Below are 23,090 nucleotides of genomic sequence, written 5' to 3' on the forward strand. Positions count from 1 at the left end.
TCCAAATAGGCATCCAATGCAGCTGTGTGGAATGCATTTTCAGGAAGTCAAGCTTCAAGTTATGAAAGCATGATGAGGGAGATGTGTGTGCCTTAGACATCACCTTAAGCACATAGATATCTGTCATGTCCATCCCTTCAGCGGGGCCAAGGGGTGGAGCTTCTGCCAAACCGGTACAGGTGGAAGCTGACTTACCCCAACTAAGGACATAAGGAGCCAGTGAAGATAGTCTACGAACACGGTTTATTCTAGTTATAGATTTTACACTCATCGGGAACTTGTTACTTCACAAGACCCTGGGTATTTGTCTTTAGCATGAGTAGTGCTTAGTTTCTGTAAGCCAGAATACTCAGAGTTCCCTCCCCTTTGCTGCATGTTCCAGCTGTGGGGTGCAGGGCTGGAGGACTACTGCCCCCTGATAAATGTTGTCGGACGGAGGCGTCTTGCAGAGTAGCGGCAAGTCTTCAGGGTCTCTGCCCCTCCGTTCTGATATGCTGCCTTGACTGGTGCCATGGCTTGCTGCAGGTGGCAAGGCTCGCTGGCCCAGGACACTGGTTGCCATTCCCCTTGGGTTCTCCAGGCTTCCCACAGGTTGTCAGGAGCCTGGCAGGAGATTCTCCAGGATGGCCTTCGCAGGCCCAATGTCTGGGGTCTTTCACCCTCTTTGGGCCCAGCTCTCCCCCCAGGATTACCCCAACTTGGGGCCTTTCTGAGCCTATCCAGGCCAGCTACAGGTCTAGGACAAGTACTGGGGTTGTTTTCCCTCGCCCTCCTTCCAAAGCCAGAGAAGGAGCGACCTCTTCCCATGGCTGCTGAGCTCCTTATGAGCCCAGCAGCTGGCTCTCCCTGCTCCACCCCTTCTGGCCATGTGACCCCTGGCCCTACTCCCAGGGAGGTCCCATGTAGGGCAGCTGGATCCTGGCCAGACTTATTCAGCTCCCCTACTCTTAATGAAACCCTTGCTCCTGAGGAGACCCCTGGTGCCCAGGTGACAATATCACAACTGGTATTATCTGTGAGGGTCCTTGTTTGAACAGGAATTCAGATTTGCCCTTCTTCTAGGGATTATCTGAATCACTCTCAGTGAATTGTGTTGCAATCGTTGCCACTCTTAGAGTAATTAATAAGTATCTGTACTATTACAAGTATTTTGTATGTCTGAATCACATGTGGGATACATAGAGTTAACTCCCCCTTCCAAAATCTGAGGTAAAAACTGTGGAGGAGTCTGTGAAATACACTTACGAGATATCCATCATCACATATGTGCAGGTTGTTGTTTCACTCCTTATGCAAGATAAGATAGTGAAACACATTGTTTGCATAAGCTGCCGTTACATAAGTTGAATATTGAAAAAGCCCATTGTAACAGTAGTGATTATATTGCTCTACTCTCACTTCCCTGAGCAGAAGTTCAACTAAAATAGCAAAAAGAGGACTTCACAGTATAGAGGGGGAAAAACCAGTTGATTATAAGAATGTGCAGTACCATGAAATCTCAGATGAGCAGGCTAAAAATACAGAGCATTTGGAAAATAATTCATCCCTGATTCTTTGGTGTAATCCAGCTCTTTTTTCTCCCTTATATGCTTAAGCCAAATGACCTTTGTATTTGATGCACCCAGTTTTAGCATAGAGGTTATTCCCAGGGTTGGGAACTCGACTCGAATGACTCGAATTTGAGTCGTGAAAATGTGTGATTTTGGATGAGTCAGTGACTCGTCAGTCACACAAGACTGAAAAAGACTCGAGTCAGGGGCCCCCTGACTTGGCACTTGTCCCCACGCATGCTGACTCAAGTCTGCTTGTGTCTGGGTGTGCTAGTTTACTGTTTCCATGGTGTATAAAACCTCATTCCAACAGGGCTCTCACATCCAGCTCTCTCAAAATCTGTTGTCTGCCCCAAGCCAAATGACAAATGATCTATTGTCATTTTGGAGTTGTATGGCAGGGGACAAACATTGAGAAACACTGAGATAGAACATAGTTACATAGGGGAACTCTTCAGTTAAAATATGCTTTCAGTCATTTTCCTTTCAAATAACACAGAATAGCATTTGCGTGGCACTGTATACTTTCCTGGAGCTGAAGTACAAGGCCACAGAAAATGATCCCATCAGATGGGGATAGCATCACTGAATGTGATCAGATACAGGTCAGAAAAGCATTTGACGCCCTTGTTTCTTTGCCAGGTATTCTGTGTGATTCCATCACACTGTATAAAGACATTTACACACACTCCATTAGTTTTTGCAGTTGGACAGTAGGCAAAAAAGTAATTACGGTGAGAAACAGGGAAGCCCTTTTCAAGGTTCAATTCTTTTGACAAATCGAGCGCATGCAAGGAACATATTTGGCTCTTACGTTTGAAACCGCCAAATGAATTCCTTGAATCTTGCAATTATTCTTTCAACTTTGGCAGAAAAATTGAAAAAGGAAATTTTCAAAACTTAGATTTGCATAGTCATTCATGGCATCTTACAAAGAACACAGTGAACACCTGTCCTACAAGTAATTCTAGAAATTGGCATTACAGAGTCAAGTATAATAGAAAGCCAATAAAATAATCAATACATAGTTGGAACAGCTGTGACAGCTCTTCTTTATGCATTTATAAAGAAAGGTTAATAGTCAAGATTTCAGAGGTTGATGGGGAGGGGGGAGAAGCTGAAGATTTGCTGGCTGTATGACATTTTTGAGGAGCAGATTGCTAGCATGCAGGGATGGGAACTCGAGTTAAGTGACTCAAGTCAGAGTCACGAAAACACACATTTTTTCTCTGATTTGTGCAGACTTGAGTCACACATGTCAAAGACTTGGGCAAACACTCAAGTCTGGGGCTACTGACTTGGAAAACGCCACAGATTTGTATGACTTGAGTCACCCAGACACAGTTTGGGGGTGTTGCTCGTGTACGCCAATGTTGCGCTGCTTCTGTGTTGCCCAAAAGGCCTCATGCAGTGATCAGGAAGCCGGGCATTCAGATCTGTGTGAGCAGCAGGGTATGTTGTGTTCAGTCAGGAGGTATAGACAGGAACTGAGGGTGGAGGGAAATTATTTTTTTTGTTTGGGTTTAAGAGTATTGGGGTGCAAAAGTAACTAGTTGCAGAAGTAACTAGCTGGGTGCTGCACATGTTCAGCACACAGGAGAGGGAGGTGCTTCTTCTTGTCCCCGGACTATCCATTGGATGGAGGATGTGTCCTGATTTTGTGTCTCTGGGAGAGGGAGAGGAGGAGACTCACGGATAGAGGAATTGGTTTTGGCTGTAGGGGCAAGTGGTTTTTGCAAGCAGAGAGGGGCTGGGGGAGGCAGTAGAGTGTTTAAAGAGAACTCTCTCTCTCTCTCTCTCTCTCTCTCTCTCTCTCTCACACACACACACACACACACACACACACACACACACACACACACACACACACACACACACACACACACACCCTGGCAGCAGCTCCATTTTTCCTGCAGAGCCATGACTTTTTTAGGGAAGAGACTTAGGACAAGTCTTTTAGAGTCCCCAAAATGCTCTGGGGAGCTCTGGGTGGCTTGGAAAGTCCACCCATTAGGACATGTTTTTGAGTCAAATTAAAGGGGGTGGAGACTTGTGACTTGACTCAAGTCAAACCACACTGCATTTGCCCATCTCTGCTAGCATGATCCTAATAATGTTTGCTCCAAAGCAAACCTCACAGATTACAGTGAAATACTTTTGATGTAATTATCCACTGGATTACAGCTTCTAAACTGTTGCATGTACAAGTCATAGTTGTCCCATTGTTTCTGCAGTAGGAATAAAACATTATACAGGAGTATGAGGATTTATAGCTTATGAACCCCTGCTAACTGGTTAAGAGACACTTTTTCAAGTGGGTGCTCCTCTTTTATTTAGCAGGGGGAGAGTAACTGGCCCACCTCACCCCAGCAGTGTCTTTTCTAGTGGCTGTCTGCTGGTGCTGCATCTTTTTAGATTGTGAGCCCTTTTGGGACAGGGAGCCATTAGATATTTGATTTTCTCTGTAAACTGCTTTGTGAACTTTTTGTTGAAAAGCGGTATATAAATACCGTTGTTGTTGTTGTTGTTGTTATGACTTGTCATGAGAGCCAGGCTGGTGTAAGAGCATCGGACTAGGCTCAGCCATAATGCCCACTGGGGATCTGAGACCCATCATCTTTCCTCAGTCTAATTAAAACAGAAGTAATGTTTAATTTTCATTCTATTCTTCATTGTAATACAGTTTGCCTCTTCTATTTCAGCGAAAGTAGGGGCTAAATTAGGTGTTACATGCCGTACTTGTATCTTTTTTTGCTGTACAGGTAAAAAAAAAAAAGCAACTTGATTGGTAATTAGGATATACTGCAAGAAGAGAAATGGTGAAACAGCCTTTGCCGGTGGTGGAGGTGGCTGTGTGATGGCTGCCCTTGTTTGCTAAGGTTGAATTATTTAGATAACTTTAAGAATAGAGTCAGGACCTGCCCAACCATGAAACTGGGGGAAACATCCTTTTTGAATGGCAAGCTGGCAGAAGTAGTGAACTGAAGGGATTGCCCTATACTCTCACATCCCCCCAACTCCTACATCCTGTACTCTCGTGTCCCTCCCCACCTGCCATGGTCCACTACCTGCCTGGCCACTGCCCAGATCTTCTCAAAAACTTTCCTTCCACCGAACCAATCAGTCAGTTATTCAACATGCAATACCAATCCATCCATCCCTCCCTCACCACTGGCTCTTCCATGTCCTCCTCTTCTGCCTGCCTTCTATAAAATAAGCTGGGTAGGAGAAGACTGGGAGAGGAAGAGGAAGGAGACGTGTGCTGAAGGGGTACCATTCTGAGCACTGCTTGGGTTTCAGCTGAGTTCTGAAAAAGGTAATTTGTGTTAACTTGCAAACATGTCACATGAATTATGAGTTGCATGTTGATTTGCAAATGGACAGCTTTGATATTGCTGTTGGATCACCTCATTGCCAGGTATCTTGATAACTGTTCATACATCCTTTTTCATCCAAAGCTTAGGGCTTAGTTTTATAATGTAAATTTAGACCAAGGTATTTAAACTGTAGCTTGTTCTAATTTGTGTCCATTTAGTTGCCAATTATACAACTTCCACGTTCTAGAGCAGGGGTGCCCAAACTCCGGCCCTGGGGCCACTTGTGGCCCTCAAGGACTCTCAATCCGGCCCTCAGGGAGCCCCCAGTCTCCAATGAGCCTCTAGCCCTCTGGAGATTTGTTGGAGCCCACACTGGCTCAACGCAACTGCTTTCAGCGTAAGGGTGAGGGTTTGACCTCTCGCGTGAGCTGTTCATCTTTAATATATTCATTTATGTAAACTTATGTAAATTTATTCAAATTTTAAATGCAAATTAATTCATTTTTCCCCAGGCCCACGACACAGTGTCAGAGAGATGATGTGGCCCTCCTGCCAAAAACTTTGGACACACCTGTTCTAGAGAATACAAGTATTTTAGACTTGTCAGAATTCAGCTATAAATGGTTTTCTGACAAGTACTCCAAACACTTTTTCAAGTGCCTATTTTTTTCTTGATGATTCCTGCATGGTTTCATATTGTAGTACAGCAGGCAAATTTGGGCTCTCAGAATTGTTTATATCTTCTTTGTTTTCAATTTTTTGAAAAAAATTTTAGTATGTTCATTTATTTTTGACTTTTAAAAAACCATTTTCATTTGTTGTTTTCTTCATCAATCCTACTTTGTTTCTTTCACTTAAATTTTATTTTTCAGGTTCCTTTAATTGAACATCACATCCCACTTCGTCCAGCTAAAACCATTACAGAGGTAATGGGAGGAAATATGCCACAGGCCTAAATAACTGTATAAATTGAAATAATGAAAGATTGGATCATTCAATATGGAGACACTGCATACATGCTATCATAATAATGATGTTTCAACTGTGAGCCTCTGAGTGATTACTCAGGTGTAATAACATTGCATTAAGTTTAATCAGCCTGTACTAAACTGTTTGCCTGAGGGCTTTTCAACAGATCTGTGTGGATTTGACATATACATAACTTATGTCTGATCTGCATTAGCTGTGTATTACGTATCAGGGAATTAGGGTAGACATGATTCTACTTGCCCTGGAAATTACACTACATCTGAATATATATTTTAACTTACTTTCTACCCTGATGCGCTGGGGCAGGCGATCAATCAGCTGGCAGGAGGTAAATTAAAATATTTTTTACTTACATCTCTTGTCAGCTGTCCAATTGCTGATGCTCTATTGCCCGATAGGACTGGGACTTTTGTGTTGCAAATAGACATTATGACTGTTGTCCTTAGGTACTGTCTTCCTGTCCCTTATCCATGCTCTGGCTGCAATCCTATACACACTTATTAGGGCGAAAGTGCCATTAACGGGTCTTATTTTTGAGTAGGTATGCATAGGATTGCATTATTTGTGGTTCAAAAAAATTAGGATCATGGATGTTTTCTTCTTTACCTTGGCTGTGGATCCACATGAAAATGATCAGATAAGCCTGGATAGCTTCAATAAAGGTGCTTGTTTGAAAACAGGTGTGATAGCAATGGATGAATGTACAATTTCATAAGTCATTGTGGGGTGGAATGGCAAAAATCATGCCATCTGTATATATGTCCAGTGACAGACCTGATATACTCAAATAGTTGAACATAGACCGGGTTTATCTGTGCTGTAAACCACAACCATAGCAAATAGAAATGAGTTCTGTAATGTGCATTTTAAACATCTGCATTTCAGCTATTTGTTCTGGGTGTCAAAATTTTGATACATGTGCAGAGATCTATCACCCAGGACAGTTCTATCATTCTTTTCTGTGGAGAGATTCCATCTATAAACATTTAAAGGCCAAATCATGCTGTTAACAGACATGAGAAGTCCATGCATGCACTTGTTCAGTGTATACACTGAATGCCACAGATCCCTGAGCCAGGGCAGTAACTGAAGCCTCACATTGCATCAACAATTTTAAATGTTTAAGAGCCCAATCCTGCTGCCATGCATTGTCGCAAACGTGCCGTAAGGCATGTCTGCGACACTTACTGCTGGGCTACCACCTGTGCTACCACCCGGCCGGCGCTGGACCGCCGAGCCACAGCATGGGAAGCGGGGGCAGGGGGGGGTGGGAAGGAGGCATTCCGGGGAGGGGGGAGGCCAGCAGAGTGTGGAGTGAGGGTGGGGGGAGGCGTGACGGAGAGGCAGGGAGAGGGCGGGGGAGGCGTAACACAAAGGCGGGGGGCAGGGAGAGGGTGGGTGGGAGGCGTGCCGGGGGAGGGAGCGGGGAGGTAGGTCTGGTGGAGCTCTGCTCCACCGGATCCTGTCTGTTCGTAGAGGGCTCGGCACCCTACACAAACGGCTACCTTACCACCAACCTTTTGGTCAGCGGTAAAGTGAGTAGCACCACCTGTAGTAGCCCAAGGCACACATGATCCAGCAGCAGCCGTTCTCAGTGCCACGGAGGCTGGGTGTCCCGGGCAGCTCAGGACTGGGCTGTAAGTTGGGATATCATTCTGCACCAATGCAACATTAAAATGGCTCCAGTTAGATGGCTAACAATGGAAATAGAGCGTTATTAGGATATAAGTTTAGGGCCACATTTACATATCACATTATGGCATTAAAACCAATCGTAATTAGCTTCCTTACTTTATAAAAGAATGTATATGCAAAGGGAATGATTGCATACAAGCTTGAGGGTGGTATTTTAACTTTCAGGAGACCATGAGAGCTTCAGCTGTGCTCACTGTCTTCTTTCTTGCTTCATCCTCCTCCTCAAGGTCCCATCAGAAAAAATCCTTAGAGCTGGAAAGGTATTGCGAAACACAATCCTCTCCCGAGCGCCTCACATGATAAGAGACCGCAAGTATCATTTGAAGACATACAGGTATATAAAAGCTGGTGGCATATGGGTTTATGTACATCATATTGTGTCATTATGGTTTGTGCCATCCCTAGAGCTTTCCAGGGAACTGAACCTACTGTGTATACTTTACCCACAATCCAAGACTGAGCTCAGTGGTGACAAACTTGTTCCATACAGTGGGCCAAATAGCATTCATGGCACCTGTTAAGGGCTGATGGTGAGGACTTGTGATAAGGGCCATCACTATTAAGTAGGTGATGATCAGAAAAAAGCACTTTGTTCTCAAATTTCAATTATATTTTCAAGACATGGGAGAGCCCAATTATCATGCAGGCCGCCCTTTCAGCAGCACCACTTCTGCTGAGGTGTAACTTTGCAGCTCAGCAGCTAAGAGGTGTTCTGCAAAGTGACGCCTCAGCAGAAGCAGCACTGCTGAAAGGGCGGCCCATGTGATAATTAGGCTCTCTCATTGCCTTAGCGTTGTCCCCTTTCTCCATCTCTCACCCTCTTGGCTTTGCCCCTTAGCCTGTACCATTCTGTGCCTTCTGAGGTGTCCTTCCATCCCTCCCTCCCAATGCCTTGTCAGAAGTGGCACTGCTGAATGAGTGGCACTTGGAGAGCCCATTTATCATGTGGGCTGCCCTTTCAACAGTGACAACTCAGCAGAAGTGGTGTTGCTGAAAGGGTGGTCCATGTGGAATGATAGCTGGGCTCGGCCAGCACCACTCTTTCTGCCAAGGCAAAAGTGGTGCTGCTAAAATGGGAGCTCAGCAAATGAAATCAGCTGATGCTTTAGTTATCATGCAGATCAGATAAACAGCTTCTGCGGACTGTATCCAGCCCGCAGGCCTTATGTTTGACACCCTGGTTAAGCTCACTGAAAACTGTGGCCCTAAATATTCTTGCACTCTGGCCCAATTTCAACAAGATGCTTGGTTACTCATATGGCATACTAGGCAAACAGTAACATATTTAAACCAGACCTTCAGCCACTACAAGTTCAGGATTGTTATGTCCCGTGGTGCCCATTTGGACCACAAATATGGTGCACTAATGCTGCAAGCATAGGCCAGGCATCATAGTTCAATGGGACACTAGCTATGTGAGCCGCCCCACCAGTAAGTTTCTCTGACACTACACCCTGCACACACACACACCCTGTGTCATGTTTAAATTGGGCCTCTGTCTTGAATTGTGGCCTCTGTATGCCTGTACGTTACATTGATTATGGGTGTTAAGTAATTATAATTTCTGTTTATAGTTCATGCTTCTCTGCATCCTGCTGGTGGCAGCACTGCCTTGTTAAAATGAGTTCTCTGTTACATTCTGTCAGGATAGGAGTGAAAATCTAGCAACGTTTCATTTACTTCTCTCTAATTTCTGATAGCAGTGGTTTGCATGTTCTGTGGGGAATTAAAGGATTGAATTAAACGCTCTGAAGGCTCTTGTCCTGCTTTTGACATGTTTGGGGAGGTGTGAGCAGATTTTTATATTAGAAACAAAATGGATTAGAAGGCTGCATTTTATTCAAACTGTGATCATTCGCTTTACACAGACCTCTTCATCAGATTGGACACAGCATTTCATCTCACCATAGCCTTTTGATTTCAAATAATTATGTGAATGTACCATTAAAAACAACCCCGGGACTGTCTCTGCTCCCCAAACCCTCAAAGCACCATACAGTTCTGACAGAAATAAAATCCAAAAAACCAACACAAAACATTTCGAATGCTAAATAGCTGTCCATTACAGCAACAACAATTTCTATCACTCAGTGTGGAATGATATACCATCCTGTCAGCAGGAGAAAGCATTTAAAATGAAATACTTATGGATCAGTGACCTGGAAAGCATCTTCACTTGTAAATGAGATGACATCACTGCAGTGGCCAGGCGAACGTCCTTCCAGTGACCATTCCAAAGTGTGAATGTTCATTTTATTTTACTTTCCAGGCATATTTTTTAAGTTGAACTGAGATCTTACATGCTTGTACCTTTTCCACAATGTATAACCCTAGATATATTATTGCACACAGTAGAAGATTTGCAGCTGAACCACTGTCTGTGTAGATGAAAACATTCCCATAATCCATTCATCCCCCCCCTCCCCCATAAACCTCTTGTATTTGTGTCTTCTTCTGGGATTTTTAGTGATATTTTTTCCTATTTTATTTGTTTCCATGTTCTGTTTTCTTAATATTCAGTTGTGCTTTGGGATCCACAGAGTTTCCATTTCACTTAACACAACAGAATATACAGTTTGCTAGAATGGTCTAATAAAAGATATTACCTTAATTTAAAAAAAAAAATTCTCATTCCTTAAGGCAGTGGATTTCTGTGTGACATTTCTCTGGACTTAAATGTTAGATGTTCTAAAATATTGTAAGACTCTTAGGCCATATGGCAAGGGTTGCAGAGCATATATGACTATTGCACTGCTACACATGTATTTTTGGCTAGCTGACTGTTTCTACGCATTCAGTGACCACTGTCATAAGCAGTGGGAAGCCCAATCCTGAATTTCCCCGCACCTGCTGGGGCAGCAACACCAAAGCGGCTATTGCCGTATCCAGCAGGCACCGGGAAGCCTTGAGGGAATGGGATTTTTGTCCCTTGTCCCCGGGGAAATCCCCAAGCCCCGCAATGGAAATCCCCAAGCCCCACTTCTCAAGACTGCACCAGGTATTTTGCCAGTGCAGACTTGAGAGACACTGTGTTGGGCTTTCCAGCCCGACATGGAGTTCAGGATCCAGCAGAGCAGAGCTTTGCCAGTCCCACCCACTCCTGCTCCATTTCCTCCCCCAACTCACCCTCCCCCATCCCAAAGCTATTTACCCCCATCCCAAAGCTGCAGCACTGGCTGGCCCACCTCACAGTGCCGAGGCGCTGGCTGATACTGACTGGTGCTGGCACTGTACGGCTCTCCAGGTGCCGCAGATGTGCCCTATGGCACAATTGCGACACCCATCACTGATGCTGGAGCTCATCACTGGAGCTGAGAAGCTTGGACTGGGCCCTCAGATTGCAATCCTATGTGTACCTCCATGGGAGTAAATTCCATTGAACATAGTGAGATTTATTTCTAAATAAACATACATAGGATTGTGCTGTGAATGAACTCGTTATGTTCACTAAAGCCATTTTTGATCTAAAGGAAAGAGTGAAGGTGATTGAGAATCCAACCCAATGCCCGTCTACTCAGAAGTAAATCCCATTATAGTCAATGGAGCTTACTCCCAAGAAAGTGTGAATGGGATTACAGCCATAGTTTATAACATTAGTTAGTAATTTATAAGGTTTGAAAGAGGAAAAACAACAAATGTTATTAAAATAAACTGTAAAAAAGCAATGTAGTCTCTGTATCTTAGAGGAGGCCTTTACACTCTGCCAAGAATCTTTTCTCTTTCCTACTGAAATTCTTTTAATCATTTGCTCCCTGCATTGCAGGCTGAAACAGCTTTCCAGATATATGAATTTATCTGAAATAACATTTTGCTAGGAGCTTGTTCCTTTTCCTTTTAATTTTCTTTTTAAATGTTTGTTTTTTTCTTTAATAATGGACTAATGGGAAAGAATAATTAATGCTATGAAGCCAGGTTCAAGAAAGCACCATGACATCTCTCATAAATTCAGCCAATTTCCTCATGAAAGCCGCTGCTATGTTTAGTTCTGCTATTGCTGTTGAGCACAGATCATCATGTTACTGTGCTGTGCCAATTCACGATGAACATCTAATACTGCCATATGCTGTCAGATCATTTGTCCACTTAACACATGTTACTTATGTTAATTAAGAGCAGCTCTCCAGGGTTTCCTACCTGAGGATGCCAGGGATTGAACCTGGGCCGTTCTGCAAGCAAAAGCTAGTACTCTGCCATGGACCTATAGCCCCCTTCACTCAGAATGATTTTTTTGCCATTGAATGGATATGGGGGGAAAAAGATGATAGGCTATTGTTGTGATCATGGTAAATTTTAACAACACTGTAATTAAAAATTAAACATTTTTTCTTCTCTCAGACAATGCTGTGTGGGAACAGAACTTGTGGACTGGATAATGCAGCAAAGTTCATGCGTTCATCTACGAACACAGGCGGTTGGCATGTGGCAAGTTTTGTTGGAGGAAGGGGTTCTTAATCACGGTAAGGGGAGACTCTTGTTTGATAGGAGATTCCTCCTGTCAAAGATATTGTTTACATTTCTTAGCAATTGCAAAAGGATTTTGATTCTTTCAGAAACACAACAGACTATGAAAATTCATAATGTAGATATACTAATGCTCTTAATTATGAAAAGTAGCGCATGTATAGGTGAAGGCCTGTATGTTGCAGGGGAAACGCTTGGAGAGGAGGTAGTATCTCTAAGCATAGACTCATGTTGCACTTCCAATGGGATCCCTATTGGTGTAGACCAGGCTACCTTATGTGATCTGGATCAGAGAACATGTTTAACCTGCCTGCAATGGTGTCCTTGAGTGCAACGTTTTTCTTTTCTTTAAAGTGGAAGGGAAGAGATACATGGCTGAACCTGATGAGTTTGGTCATGAGTCCACTGGTGACTCCAGTGTATAGTGTGAATGGCACATTTTGCTCTTGCCCACTCAGGCATATACCAAATTACAGTTTGCTTACTTTGCCCTAACTCTCGGTATCTGAGCTTCAAACCTGTTGCTATTGGCCTAGCCCCATCCTTTAATGTTCATATCCCCTTTTGGCTTCCAAATCTTGGTCTTCAGATGCTAAAGTAAAAAAGCAATTAGATCTGTTGGGTTCTTACAGTGCAATTCCATCTGTGCTAGTACTGGCAGAGCCAGTGCAAGTTCTGCTGCAACTGTACCATAAAGCATGTTGCAATAGCACATGGTGCTGCTGGAAAGGCCTGTGCCAGAGTCAGTGTGCGCCAAAGCCAATTAGATCACAGATGAGCAGAGGGCAGAGTGAGGGCAGAACAGGGATGGGGAGTGATGCAGTGGGGTGAGGAAAGGCAAGAAGGAGTATATGAGGTCCAGGACAGGGTGGGAATGGTGGCAGCATCTGCCATTGTTTCTTAACCCCCTTCTGGGTCTAAAATCTTCTTTCTGGGGCTAAAATTCCAACATGAGGCTTCTCAAACTTGTACCAGCAATGTTGCTGGCACAGGCCTGAGTAACCCCATATTGCCTGCTGTGAATTTCCCAAGGGCAAGGAGACAAATGTCCCCTTACCTTGGGGAGATCTCCAGCAGCCTCTTTTCCCACATTGGGTACAGTGGAGATCATCTCAGCGCCACCACATGGCAATGCAAGAAGCTGCCCGTTAATTTTTCCATTTAGCCATCAAGTCCCTTGTTGCTAACATCTTGCTCAAGAAGGAGCAGAAGGTGGAGGGTTTGGTCTGAAGACACAAGATGGAGGAGCAGCTAAGCAGATCCCAATGTGGTTCACAGCTGGATGAAAGGCAGCCTGGAATAATGTGCTACCTTATGTCCTATCACGGAAGAAAGGAGAAAAAAACAGAGAGGAGTAATAAGGAAATAATGCTTTCAAAGCATGGTATTATAGAGAGGGGACACCTCTATTCTATCCTAGTAGAATTGTAAGATTTGGCATCTTATTCAAATATTGTGATGGCATCTGCTGTATAGCATTTTTGGCTATAGCATTCTGTCTCAGTGCCCAAGGAGCCAATAGGGAGAGATGCAGGACTCTCTAGGATGCTCCTGGCCTGCGTACAGAGACCTGTCTTACCCATTTGAAAACTATTATTCTATTTTAACAGAACTCTGCTAACTTAATTGCTAATTTTGTATTGGTACTTTCAGTGGATCAAGAACAACACTTTCAGGATAAATACTTATTTTATCGATTTTTGGATGATGAACATGAAGATGCCCCATTGCCGACTGAGGAGGAGAAGAAAGAATGTGATGAGGAGCTCCAAGACACCATGCTTCTCCTCTCTCAAATTGGACCAGATGCCCATATGAGGATGATTCTTAGGAAACCGTAAGTTGATTAATAGATCACTTTTATTCTGGAGGTTCCTTCTGGACTCTGAAGGCCTGAGCTTAAATCTTTGTAGCCATGGTCAGTTAATAAGTTATCAGTAAATTGTTGTTAGAGTCAAATTCTTCAAAACCTCAGCTACAGCTACAATCCAACATCTGCTACTGTGTCTTTTCCTCCATGAGTAGGAAAATGGCTTAGGAAGTAGTAATTTGAAAGGACAAATGGCAGGATACACAGTGGGTCCACTTTATCCACAGGTTCTGAACCCGCATCTGTAAGGCCCATAGAGGACCTCTGGACATGACCGGAAGTGCCTTCCAGTTGTGTCTGCAGGTGTTCAGAGTCGCAGGGAGGCTGTGCCAAGAAACCGGAAATGCCTCTGAGAGGCCTCTCGGAGGCCTTGTGAAAGACGAGGAGGTACCATGTGGCCTCCCCACACCTCAGAAGGCCTCGAAGAGGCAAACAGACTTCAGACTACAGGCTTCTTAGCGAACAGACTTCAAACTACAGGTGACAACTCATGTGATGGAATGCTTCTCCAGACAAAACATTATTTGCACTTAGAGACTGATATCAGGGTGCAGAGTCCCTGACTTGTTAGCTTTTATTTGAAGGAATGTGTTCTTCTTCCCTGTGGGGAACCATTCCTTCATATTAGTCTCCATCTGCAATCTGAAATGCAGCAGTCCAGACACATATATTTACCCCCATCTGCGAGAAGTAGGCCTAGTTTTGACTAGCCATGTTATTAAAGTTTACAAGAGGTGTAAGATATTTGCTCTGTGTTTGGCTTGAAAAAGAGTCCCCATTTGTAAATCAGCACAGCTGCTGCCTTTGACTTGCTACTCTCCAAGAGGATGCAAAACTCACATAATTACCATGAAAGAAATAATGCAATTTGGGGGGGGGGGGAAATAGAGTGAGAGAGAAATGCTGAAAAGATTACTTTAAGCATTTGATTGTATAATGAAGCTGTTGCTTTAAAAGGTGCTTTCTATTGTTTTGAATTTAAAACTCACTTGCAAAATGTGTCACTTGTTTTGACAGGCTACTTTAAAAATTCTCTATTTATTACATTAACTGCAACATTTTAACTGTCAAATGTTGAAAGAATGTCATTTTAAAAAAACACAGAATAAAGCTGCAAGAGGAAAATTGGCAGACTCTTGTTGCTATTGGAAAAGCGTTTTTTTCTTTTTTTGTTAAAAAACAGACGTTGCTATAAATGTGAAATTAGCTTCTTTTTTCAGTGCAGCCAACAAAGCTGCCTACTTCTAATGATGCATGCAATAAGAAGTATAAATCTGTAGTAAGCTTTTGGAAAAATATTTGAAAGCTATGACTTACAATTTTTTATATTATTTTACAGTTCAAGAATGACAACGCAAATTGAATTTTTATTTTTTAATCTGTTTTTAGTTGATTTGGCTGTTAGAGTAAATGCTGGTTCACTCATTCAGGCATAAATATAAACGTTTAAAAACATTGAAACAAATGCCATATTTAACCTTTTTGTAATATACACTTGTTATTTGATAAGGTTATTTTCTCTCTCTCTCTCTCTCTCTCTCTCTCTCTCTCTCTCTCTCTCTCTCTCTCTCTCTCTCTCTCTCTAAGTACAGTAGCTCTGTGGGAGCCATTTGATAAGGACTACAGTGCTAGGGAATAGGGACTTATAACCCTTCTGCTACTTTCCCAATTGAAAACATATACCCCCAAATTGTTCTTCATCCCATAGGACAGAATATGGTGCAAGGATGGTGTAGTGGTTTGGGAGTTAGACCTGGAAGATCCAGCTTCAAATCCCCCACAGCCATGAAGCTTCCTGGATAATTTTGGGCCAGTCACTATCTCTCAGCCTCATCTACGTCACAGGGTTGTTGTGAAGACAAATGAAGGGGAGGAACTATGTACACCATAGAGCAGCGATTTTCAACCTTTTTCATCACATGGCACACTGACAAGGCACTAAAATTGTCAAGGCACACCATCAGGTTTTTGACACTTGACAAGGCACACCATGCTGCCAGTGGGGGGGCACTTCCCCATTGGCCCGACTAATAAATAATCTTCCCCCAAATTCATGTGGCATACCTGTGGACCACTCACGGCACACCAGTGTGCCACGGCACAGTGGTTGAAAATGGCTGCCATAGAGGAAGGGCAGTGAAAAAAATAAAAAAAATAATATATGGGTATCATACAGGTACCTGCATGTTTGGCCCTATGAAGCAATAGTACTTTAAGGGTGGGCTATGGTAGCAGGTATTCAGATAGGTTAATCCTTATGCCAGCATCACTTCTCAGTCTTAACTGTCTCTCCAAAGCCATGTTTTGCCCCATGGAGAAAACAGTAAAGGTACTATATGGGTGCCAATATTATCGATCTTCCAACACTACATTTAGTTTGGCGTTCCATTCACACTTTTAACTGCAAGCCATCACATAATGACTCATAGAGCAATGTGAACCCGTCCCCTGGTAGTGAGTCAAAATGGGAAAGGAGAAGGGTTCCATCACATTTGGGAGACTCAAGCAGCTGTTGTCAAGTGTGTAAGAAGTATATTTGTATTGGCAACCTTCAGTCTCGAAAGACTATGGTATCGCGCTCTGAAAGGTGGTTCTGGCACAGCGTCTAGTGTGGCTGAAAAGGCCAATCCGGGAGTGACAACCCCTTCCACACCGGGAGCAAGTGCAGTCTGTCCCTGGTCTGTCTCCCTGGCTATGGGCCTTCCTTCTTTGCCTCTTAGCCTCAGACTGTTGGCAAAGTGTCTCTTCAAACTGGGAAAGGCCATGCTGCACAGCCTGCCTCCAAGCGGGCCGCTCAGAGGCCAGGGTTTCCCACTTGTTGAGGTCTATCCCTAAGGCCTTCAGATCCCTCTTGCAGATGTCCTTGTATCGCAGCTGTGGTCTACCTGTAGGGCGCTTTCCTTGCACGAGTTCTCCATAGAGGAGATCCTTTGGGATCCGGCCATCATCCATTCTCACGACATGACCAAGCCAACGCAGGCGTCTCTGTTTCAGCAGTGAATACATGCTAGGGATTCCAGCATGTTCCAGGACTGTGTTGTTTGGAACTTTGTCCTGCCAGGTGATGCCGAGGATGCGTCGGAGGCAGCGCATGTGGAAAGCGCTCAGTTTCCTCTCCTGTTGTGAGCGAAGAGTCCATGACTCGCTGCAGTACAGAAGTGTACTCAGGACGCAAGCTCTGTAGACCTGGATCTTGGTATGTTCCGTCAGCTTCTTGTTGGACCAGACTCTCTTTGTGAGTCTGGAAAACGTGGTAGCTGCTTTACCGATGCGTTTGTTTAGCTCGGTATCGAGAGAATGAGTGTCGGAGATCGTTGAGCCAAGGTACACAAAGTCATGGACAACCTCCAGTTCATGCTCAGAGATTGTAATGCAGGGAGGTGAGTCCACATCCTGAACCATGACCTGTGTTTTCTTCAGGCTGATTGTCAGTCCAAAATCTTGGCAGGCCTTGCTAAAACGATCCATGAGCTGCTGGAGATCTTTGGCAGAGTGGGTAGTGACAGCTGCATCGTCGGCAAAGAGGAAGTCACGAAGACATTTCAGCTGGACTTTGGATTTTGCTCTCAGTCTGGAGAGGTTGAAGAGCTTTCCGTCTGATCTGGTCCGGAGATAGATGCCTTCTGTTGCAGTTCCAAAGGCCTGCTTCAGCAGGACAGCGAAGAAAATCCCAAACAAGGTTGGTGCAAGAACACAGCCCTGCTTCACTCCGCTTCGGATGTCAAAAGGGTCTGATGTGGAGCCATCGAAGACAACAGTGCCCTTCATGTCCTTGTGGAAAGATCTGATGATGCTGAGGAGCCTGGGTGGACATCCAATCTTGGGGAGAATCTTGAAGAGGCCGTCTCTGCTGACCAGGTCGAAAGCCTTTGTGAGATCTATGAAGGCTATAAAGAGTGGCTGTCGTTGTTCCCTGCATTTCTCCTGCAGTTGTCTAAGGGAGAATACCATATCAGTGGTGGACCTGTTGGCTCGGAATCCACACTGCGATTCTGGATAGATGCTCTCTGCAAGTACCTGGAACCTCTTTAGTACAACTCGGGCAAACAGCTTTCCTACAACGCTAAGGAGAGAGATGCCGCGGTAGTTGTTGCAGTCACCCCTGTCACCTTTGTTCTTGTACAGCGTGATGATGTTTGCATCCCTCATGTCTTGAGGTACTCTACCTTCTCTCCAGCAGAGACAGAGGATTTCATGCAGCTCAGTGACGATGATCTCTTTGCAGCATTTTAGGACTTCAGCAGGGATGCTGTCTTTTCCAGGTGCCTTGCCAAAGGCAAGGGAGTCCTGGGCCACGTGAAGTTCTTCTAGGGTTGGTTCACTGTCAAGCTCTTCCAGCACAGGCAGGCACTCAATGTTGTTCAGTGCTTCTTCGGTGACTACATTTTCTCTGGAATATAGCTCAGAGTAGTGCTGCACCCAGCGTTCCATCTGCTGCGCCCGATCCTGGATGACCTCGCCTGTGGCAGACTTCAGAGGGGCAATTTTCTTCTGTGTTGGACCTAGGGCCTGCTTGATACCATCATACATCCCCTTGATGTTGCCCGTGTCAGCTGCTATCTGTATCTCGGAACAGAGCTGGAGCCAGTAGTCGTTAGCACATCTCCTGGCAGTCTGTTGGACTTTGCTGCGAGCAGTTCGGAGGACCTGCAGGTTGCGCTCACTGGGACAGGCCTTGTATGCTGCTTGAGCTCTCCTCTTTTCCTCAATAACTGGCGTCAACTCCTCAGAGTGGGCTTCAAACCAGTCTGCCGCCTTGTTGGTCTTCTTGCCGAATATGGACAAGGCGGTGTTGTAAACGGTATTCTTGAAATGTTCCCATCTGTTGGATGCGTTTGCGTCGGCCGGGCCTGGAAGAGATTCCTCAAGCGCTTGTGCAAATTCCTCCACTCTTCTCTGATCCCGGGTCTTGCTGGTATCAATGCGAGGTCTTCCTTCTTTTTTCGTGTGATACAGTCGCTTTGTTTGCAGTTTCACTCTGCTGCACACCAGGGAGTGGTCAGTGTCGCAGGCAGCACCATGATAACTGCGTGTGATCTTGATGCTGGGAAGGCTGGAGCGTCTGGTGAGGATCAGGTCGAGCTGGTGCCAGTGCTTTGATCTTGGATGTCTCCAAGAGACTCTATGTTGGGGCTTTGTGTTGAAGAATGTGTTGCTGACACAGAGACCGTGATGACAGCAAAACTCTAGCAGGCGTTGGCCATTTTCGTTCATCCTCCCAGTGCCAAACTGACCTAAGCAAGTGGGCCATGAACTGTTATCAGCACCAACTCTAGCATTGAAATCGCCGAGGATGAACAATGGCTCTTTTACAGGGATTTTCTTGACAGTGGTGGCCAGGTCATCATAGAATTTGTCTTTGGCTTCTGCTGGAGACGACAGAGTTGGTGCATAAGCACTGATGAGAGTGATAGGTCCTGCTGATGACTGGAGCTGCAGGGACAAAATTCTTTCACTTCCCACAGTAGGTGGGATGATGGATTTCAGCAGGGTATTTCTGACCGCAAAGCCAACGCCATGTTCCCTGGTTTCATTTGGTGGTTTTCCCTGCCAGAAAAATGAGAAATTTCTCTCCTTGACAGATCCGGAATCTGGCAGCCTAGTCTCTTGAAGGGCGACGATGTCCATCTGCAGTCTGCTCAGCTCCATGTCGATGACAGCTGTTTTGCGTGCGTCGTCTATTTCTTGCAGGTCATCAGAGAAGCCAGGTGTCATTGTCCTAACGTTCCAGGTGCCCAGCTTTAGGGCAGTAGTTTTCTGTTTTCTGTTGCATGGTGCAGAGTTGTCAATCCGCTTGTCGGTTTTCACCCTAAACCCCACACACCCCATGAGGTTAACGGACCGTGGCGAGGCAACACCTTACTGGCTGGGGACTGCCCAGCTTAAGGCGGGCGGTAGCTGCCCAATGAGATGCAATGATCTCTCCCACCGTCGGAAGCAGCCCCTGGCGTCATGCTCTACGCCAATCGAGCAAAGACTTATAACCGGTAAACTGCTGCTTCCCGTGTTGTACCGACGCCATATGGCGAAGTTGGAGTGTCCTCTCCAGTGCGCAAAGCCTGGGTAAAGAAGGTATGGAGGATAGGCTGTTACCCATGCAGCAAATCCCCCCTCTCCACGTCGCTGGAATGGTCCAATGGAAAGGCAGAAGCCAATACGGTTGGTTCCAGCGGCGTCGCAGGAGTTGCCAGAACGTGACTGTGTTCAGCCATGAACTGCCTAAGGGACTCCGGCTCCTGATTTTGCCTCGAGGTTGACTCCTGAAGCCTTTTCCAGAACTGGATGTAACCACAAGGCAGTGGAGGTTTGAGGTCAGAGTTCAGAGGTCAGTGTAAGAAGTACCCTCTTCCTATTCCTTTGCTCAGGCATAGGGTGCAGAATTGGGCTGACACAGCCTACTGTAGCTGCATCCTACATCCATGCAACATTTTAACTCTCTGAAAACATTTTTTTTTTGCAGACTTCTGGATGTTGGAATGTTTTGATTGTCCCTCTCCAAGGCCATTGATTTAAAGTTGTACCACACATGGAAAAAGAGAGTATGTAACAGGTGTCAGGTTGGACACAAGCTAAAGGCTCGTGCCCATTGCAAGGCCTGCCTGGCTTGGACAACCTCTGAACCTCAAAATTGGAGCAGTGGTAGCTCCCAGTGCACTATCGGGGTAAGCAGGGCTACTGCAAGTGCAGGGCTTTGGAACCAACACTAAACATTCTGTTCCTTCCAGAGCTTTAGAAAGATCAGGGAGGGCAGGCAGAATGGCGGAAAGGTCCATCATGGATAGAGTATGCAAACTCTGGGTTTTAGAGGTAGCCTATCTCTGAATGCCAAGGACAAGGGAGCGGCAGCAGGATGTAGATATCTTGTTGTCTTGCATGGTCCCAAAGACATCTGGTGGGACACTGTGAGATACAGGAAGCTGGATCAGATACACCTTTGGCCTGATCTAGCAGGGCTTATGTTCTAATGCCTGAACAAGCCTCTCTTTTTCCAGTTGTATGGGATCTTATAATGGGGATCAAGGCCTCCCTCCATTTTATAAAGCAGCTAAGCAAGGAAAGGGGAATACTCATTTTGCAACTGGTGGCAACTTCTTTCCTCTTATAGAGCTAGCATTGACAGCCTCTGTTGGACCCATTTTTACAGTCATATTTGGGCTTAGTTGGTGCTTGAATTTGAACTGAGTCTGGTTTCCTGTATGGTGTGCCTAGCTCATTGTTGGTCTTACATAGAGTATGCATAGTCATAGCAATATTAGTGATTTTCAGTAAAGTCATATGGGCTGACACCTCTAGGTTTACAATTCTTTTTTTTTTTGTGAATAGACATTTATCCAAGTGTATAGTACAAAAAGAAATGAGCCGATACAGTGAGCCTAGCAGCAGTTGCCTAATACTGAGATTTCTTATTCTTGCCCATACTGCAGCAATAGAGAATCTCAGTGTCTGTGACCTTGATGGACCTCTCAAACAGTCAACAGTGGTTATTGATCATGCAATTTCACCCGAACTCTGCCTTCTGCTAATGTGCAGCTTGGTTCTCTGTCTACCTCCCATTTATTATCCTGGGTATAACTAGGCATCACTTGCCCAATGAGTTTCCTGCAGAAAGTAGGTCTTCACACAGCAGGGTTCTTGAAATCTACATCAGTGGGGGCATCTCACAGGTTTACAGAAGCTGTGAGGAGGCCTAATATGTTCTGATGTGATACCTGGACAAGCAGAAGATGCGGATTCCTCTGCAAGAGATCAGCACTTCTGCCATGTGATATTTTGTCAGCCTGGATATTTTGAACGTTGTGGAACTCTCTTCCCCTTGACTTGAGAATGGCTCCCTCTCTTGAGTCCTTTCGGCGAGGCCTGAAGACCTTGTTGTTTAACCAAGCCTTCTGACGTTCTGGCCTTTTTAACATCTTTTATATATCTTTTAGTTGCTTTTTTACAGGCCCGATTCTTCTAAGAACTGCTGTTTTATGCTCTTTTATTCTGACTCTTCTTACTGTTTTTATGGGTTCTGCTAATGTGTTTTTTAATATGTTTTTATCTGTGAAATTATGTTTTAATTTGTTTTATATGTTGTTAGCCGCCCTGGGTCCCTTTTTGGGAGAAGGGCGGGATAAAAATAAAGTTTTATTATTATTATTATTATTATTATTATTATATTTTCACTAATCTTAAAGGAATGTTTAAAAAAAATACATGACTAGAAACCTTCTGGTTCAAAATTAAATCTTCTGCAGTTGGAATTTTGGAACTTCTACCATTGTGACTGTTCTCATATAGTGCTCCCTTATACCTGCGGTTTTCAAACTCTCCAGGAGTTTGAAACCCGTGGTAAGTTCTTGCAAGGGAGGGGAGGCAGGCAGCAGGGGGGGGGGAAGCAGCGATGTGATCCCCAGAATCACGCCGCTCAGGGGGGCTGCAGGGACTGATCGCTCCACTTTCACTTTCCCTGACCTGGGGAGCCCTGCAGAGGCTTGCACAGGGCCCCCTGCACCCTGGGAAGGCTGCTGCAGGGACTGGTGGGTGCATCCCAGTCCCTGCAGCCCCATCAGAAGTGAAAGTGGAGCGATCACACTCTGGTGGAGCGCGATTGCCCCACTTTCACTTGTGAAGCTTCGGGGAGCCCTGCAGACAGTCACACAGGGCTTCCTGCACCCCCAGGAGGCTGCAGGAGGCTGTAGTTAGTACAGCCAAGCCCCTGAAGCACCCTGAGCAGCGCTATCCTGGGGATTGTGCTGCAGCCTCCTCCCTGCCTTCTGGCTGTCCCCACCCCTTAAGGGCAAAGAGGCCAGTGCCCTCAGGCTGGGGTGTCAGAACCTCTGCCTTATACTGTTCTCATCAATTATAGAAAAATATGCAAATACAAAAAAAATCCTCCGATAGAATCATATTGGTATTCATATTACAACAAAATATATGAAATAGTAAAAAAAAAATAAGTAGAAACCTAAACAAACAGCTTGTGGAAGAGGAAGACTTCAGCATAACCAACAAGCAGACCAAAAGCAGCATAATGTGTAAATTGCCTCTGAGTGATATTCTGGAGTTTCTGTATTTCCAAGTTTCCAAACTGGCTGGTAAAACCGCATGTGTGACTTTTTCCTCTGGTTGATTTGTATATGCAGGAAGCTGAAGAATCTGTATTGGTACTATGGTAGGACCAAAAGATTTAAGCCTCCTTCCCAATAGCACAATCCCCAGCCCGGA

General features: G+C 44.9%; 1 protein-coding gene across 1 annotated transcript in view; it reads left to right on the forward strand.

The window, feature by feature from the left end:
- Window positions 1-23,090, forward strand: part of RAPGEF4 (Rap guanine nucleotide exchange factor 4) — a 184,188-nt gene that overhangs the window by 106,004 nt on the left and 55,094 nt on the right. Inside the window, exons 7-10 of the mRNA XM_066634746.1 lie at window positions 5,740-5,793; window positions 7,780-7,886; window positions 11,888-12,009; window positions 13,667-13,850. Of these exons, the coding sequence (XP_066490843.1) occupies window positions 5,740-5,793; window positions 7,780-7,886; window positions 11,888-12,009; window positions 13,667-13,850 (467 nt within the window). The remainder of the gene's footprint in view (window positions 1-5,739; window positions 5,794-7,779; window positions 7,887-11,887; window positions 12,010-13,666; window positions 13,851-23,090) is intronic.

This window comes from Tiliqua scincoides, chromosome 1 (genome assembly GCF_035046505.1).
Source record: "Tiliqua scincoides isolate rTilSci1 chromosome 1, rTilSci1.hap2, whole genome shotgun sequence".
Classification (NCBI taxonomy): domain Eukaryota; kingdom Metazoa; phylum Chordata; class Lepidosauria; order Squamata; family Scincidae; genus Tiliqua; species Tiliqua scincoides.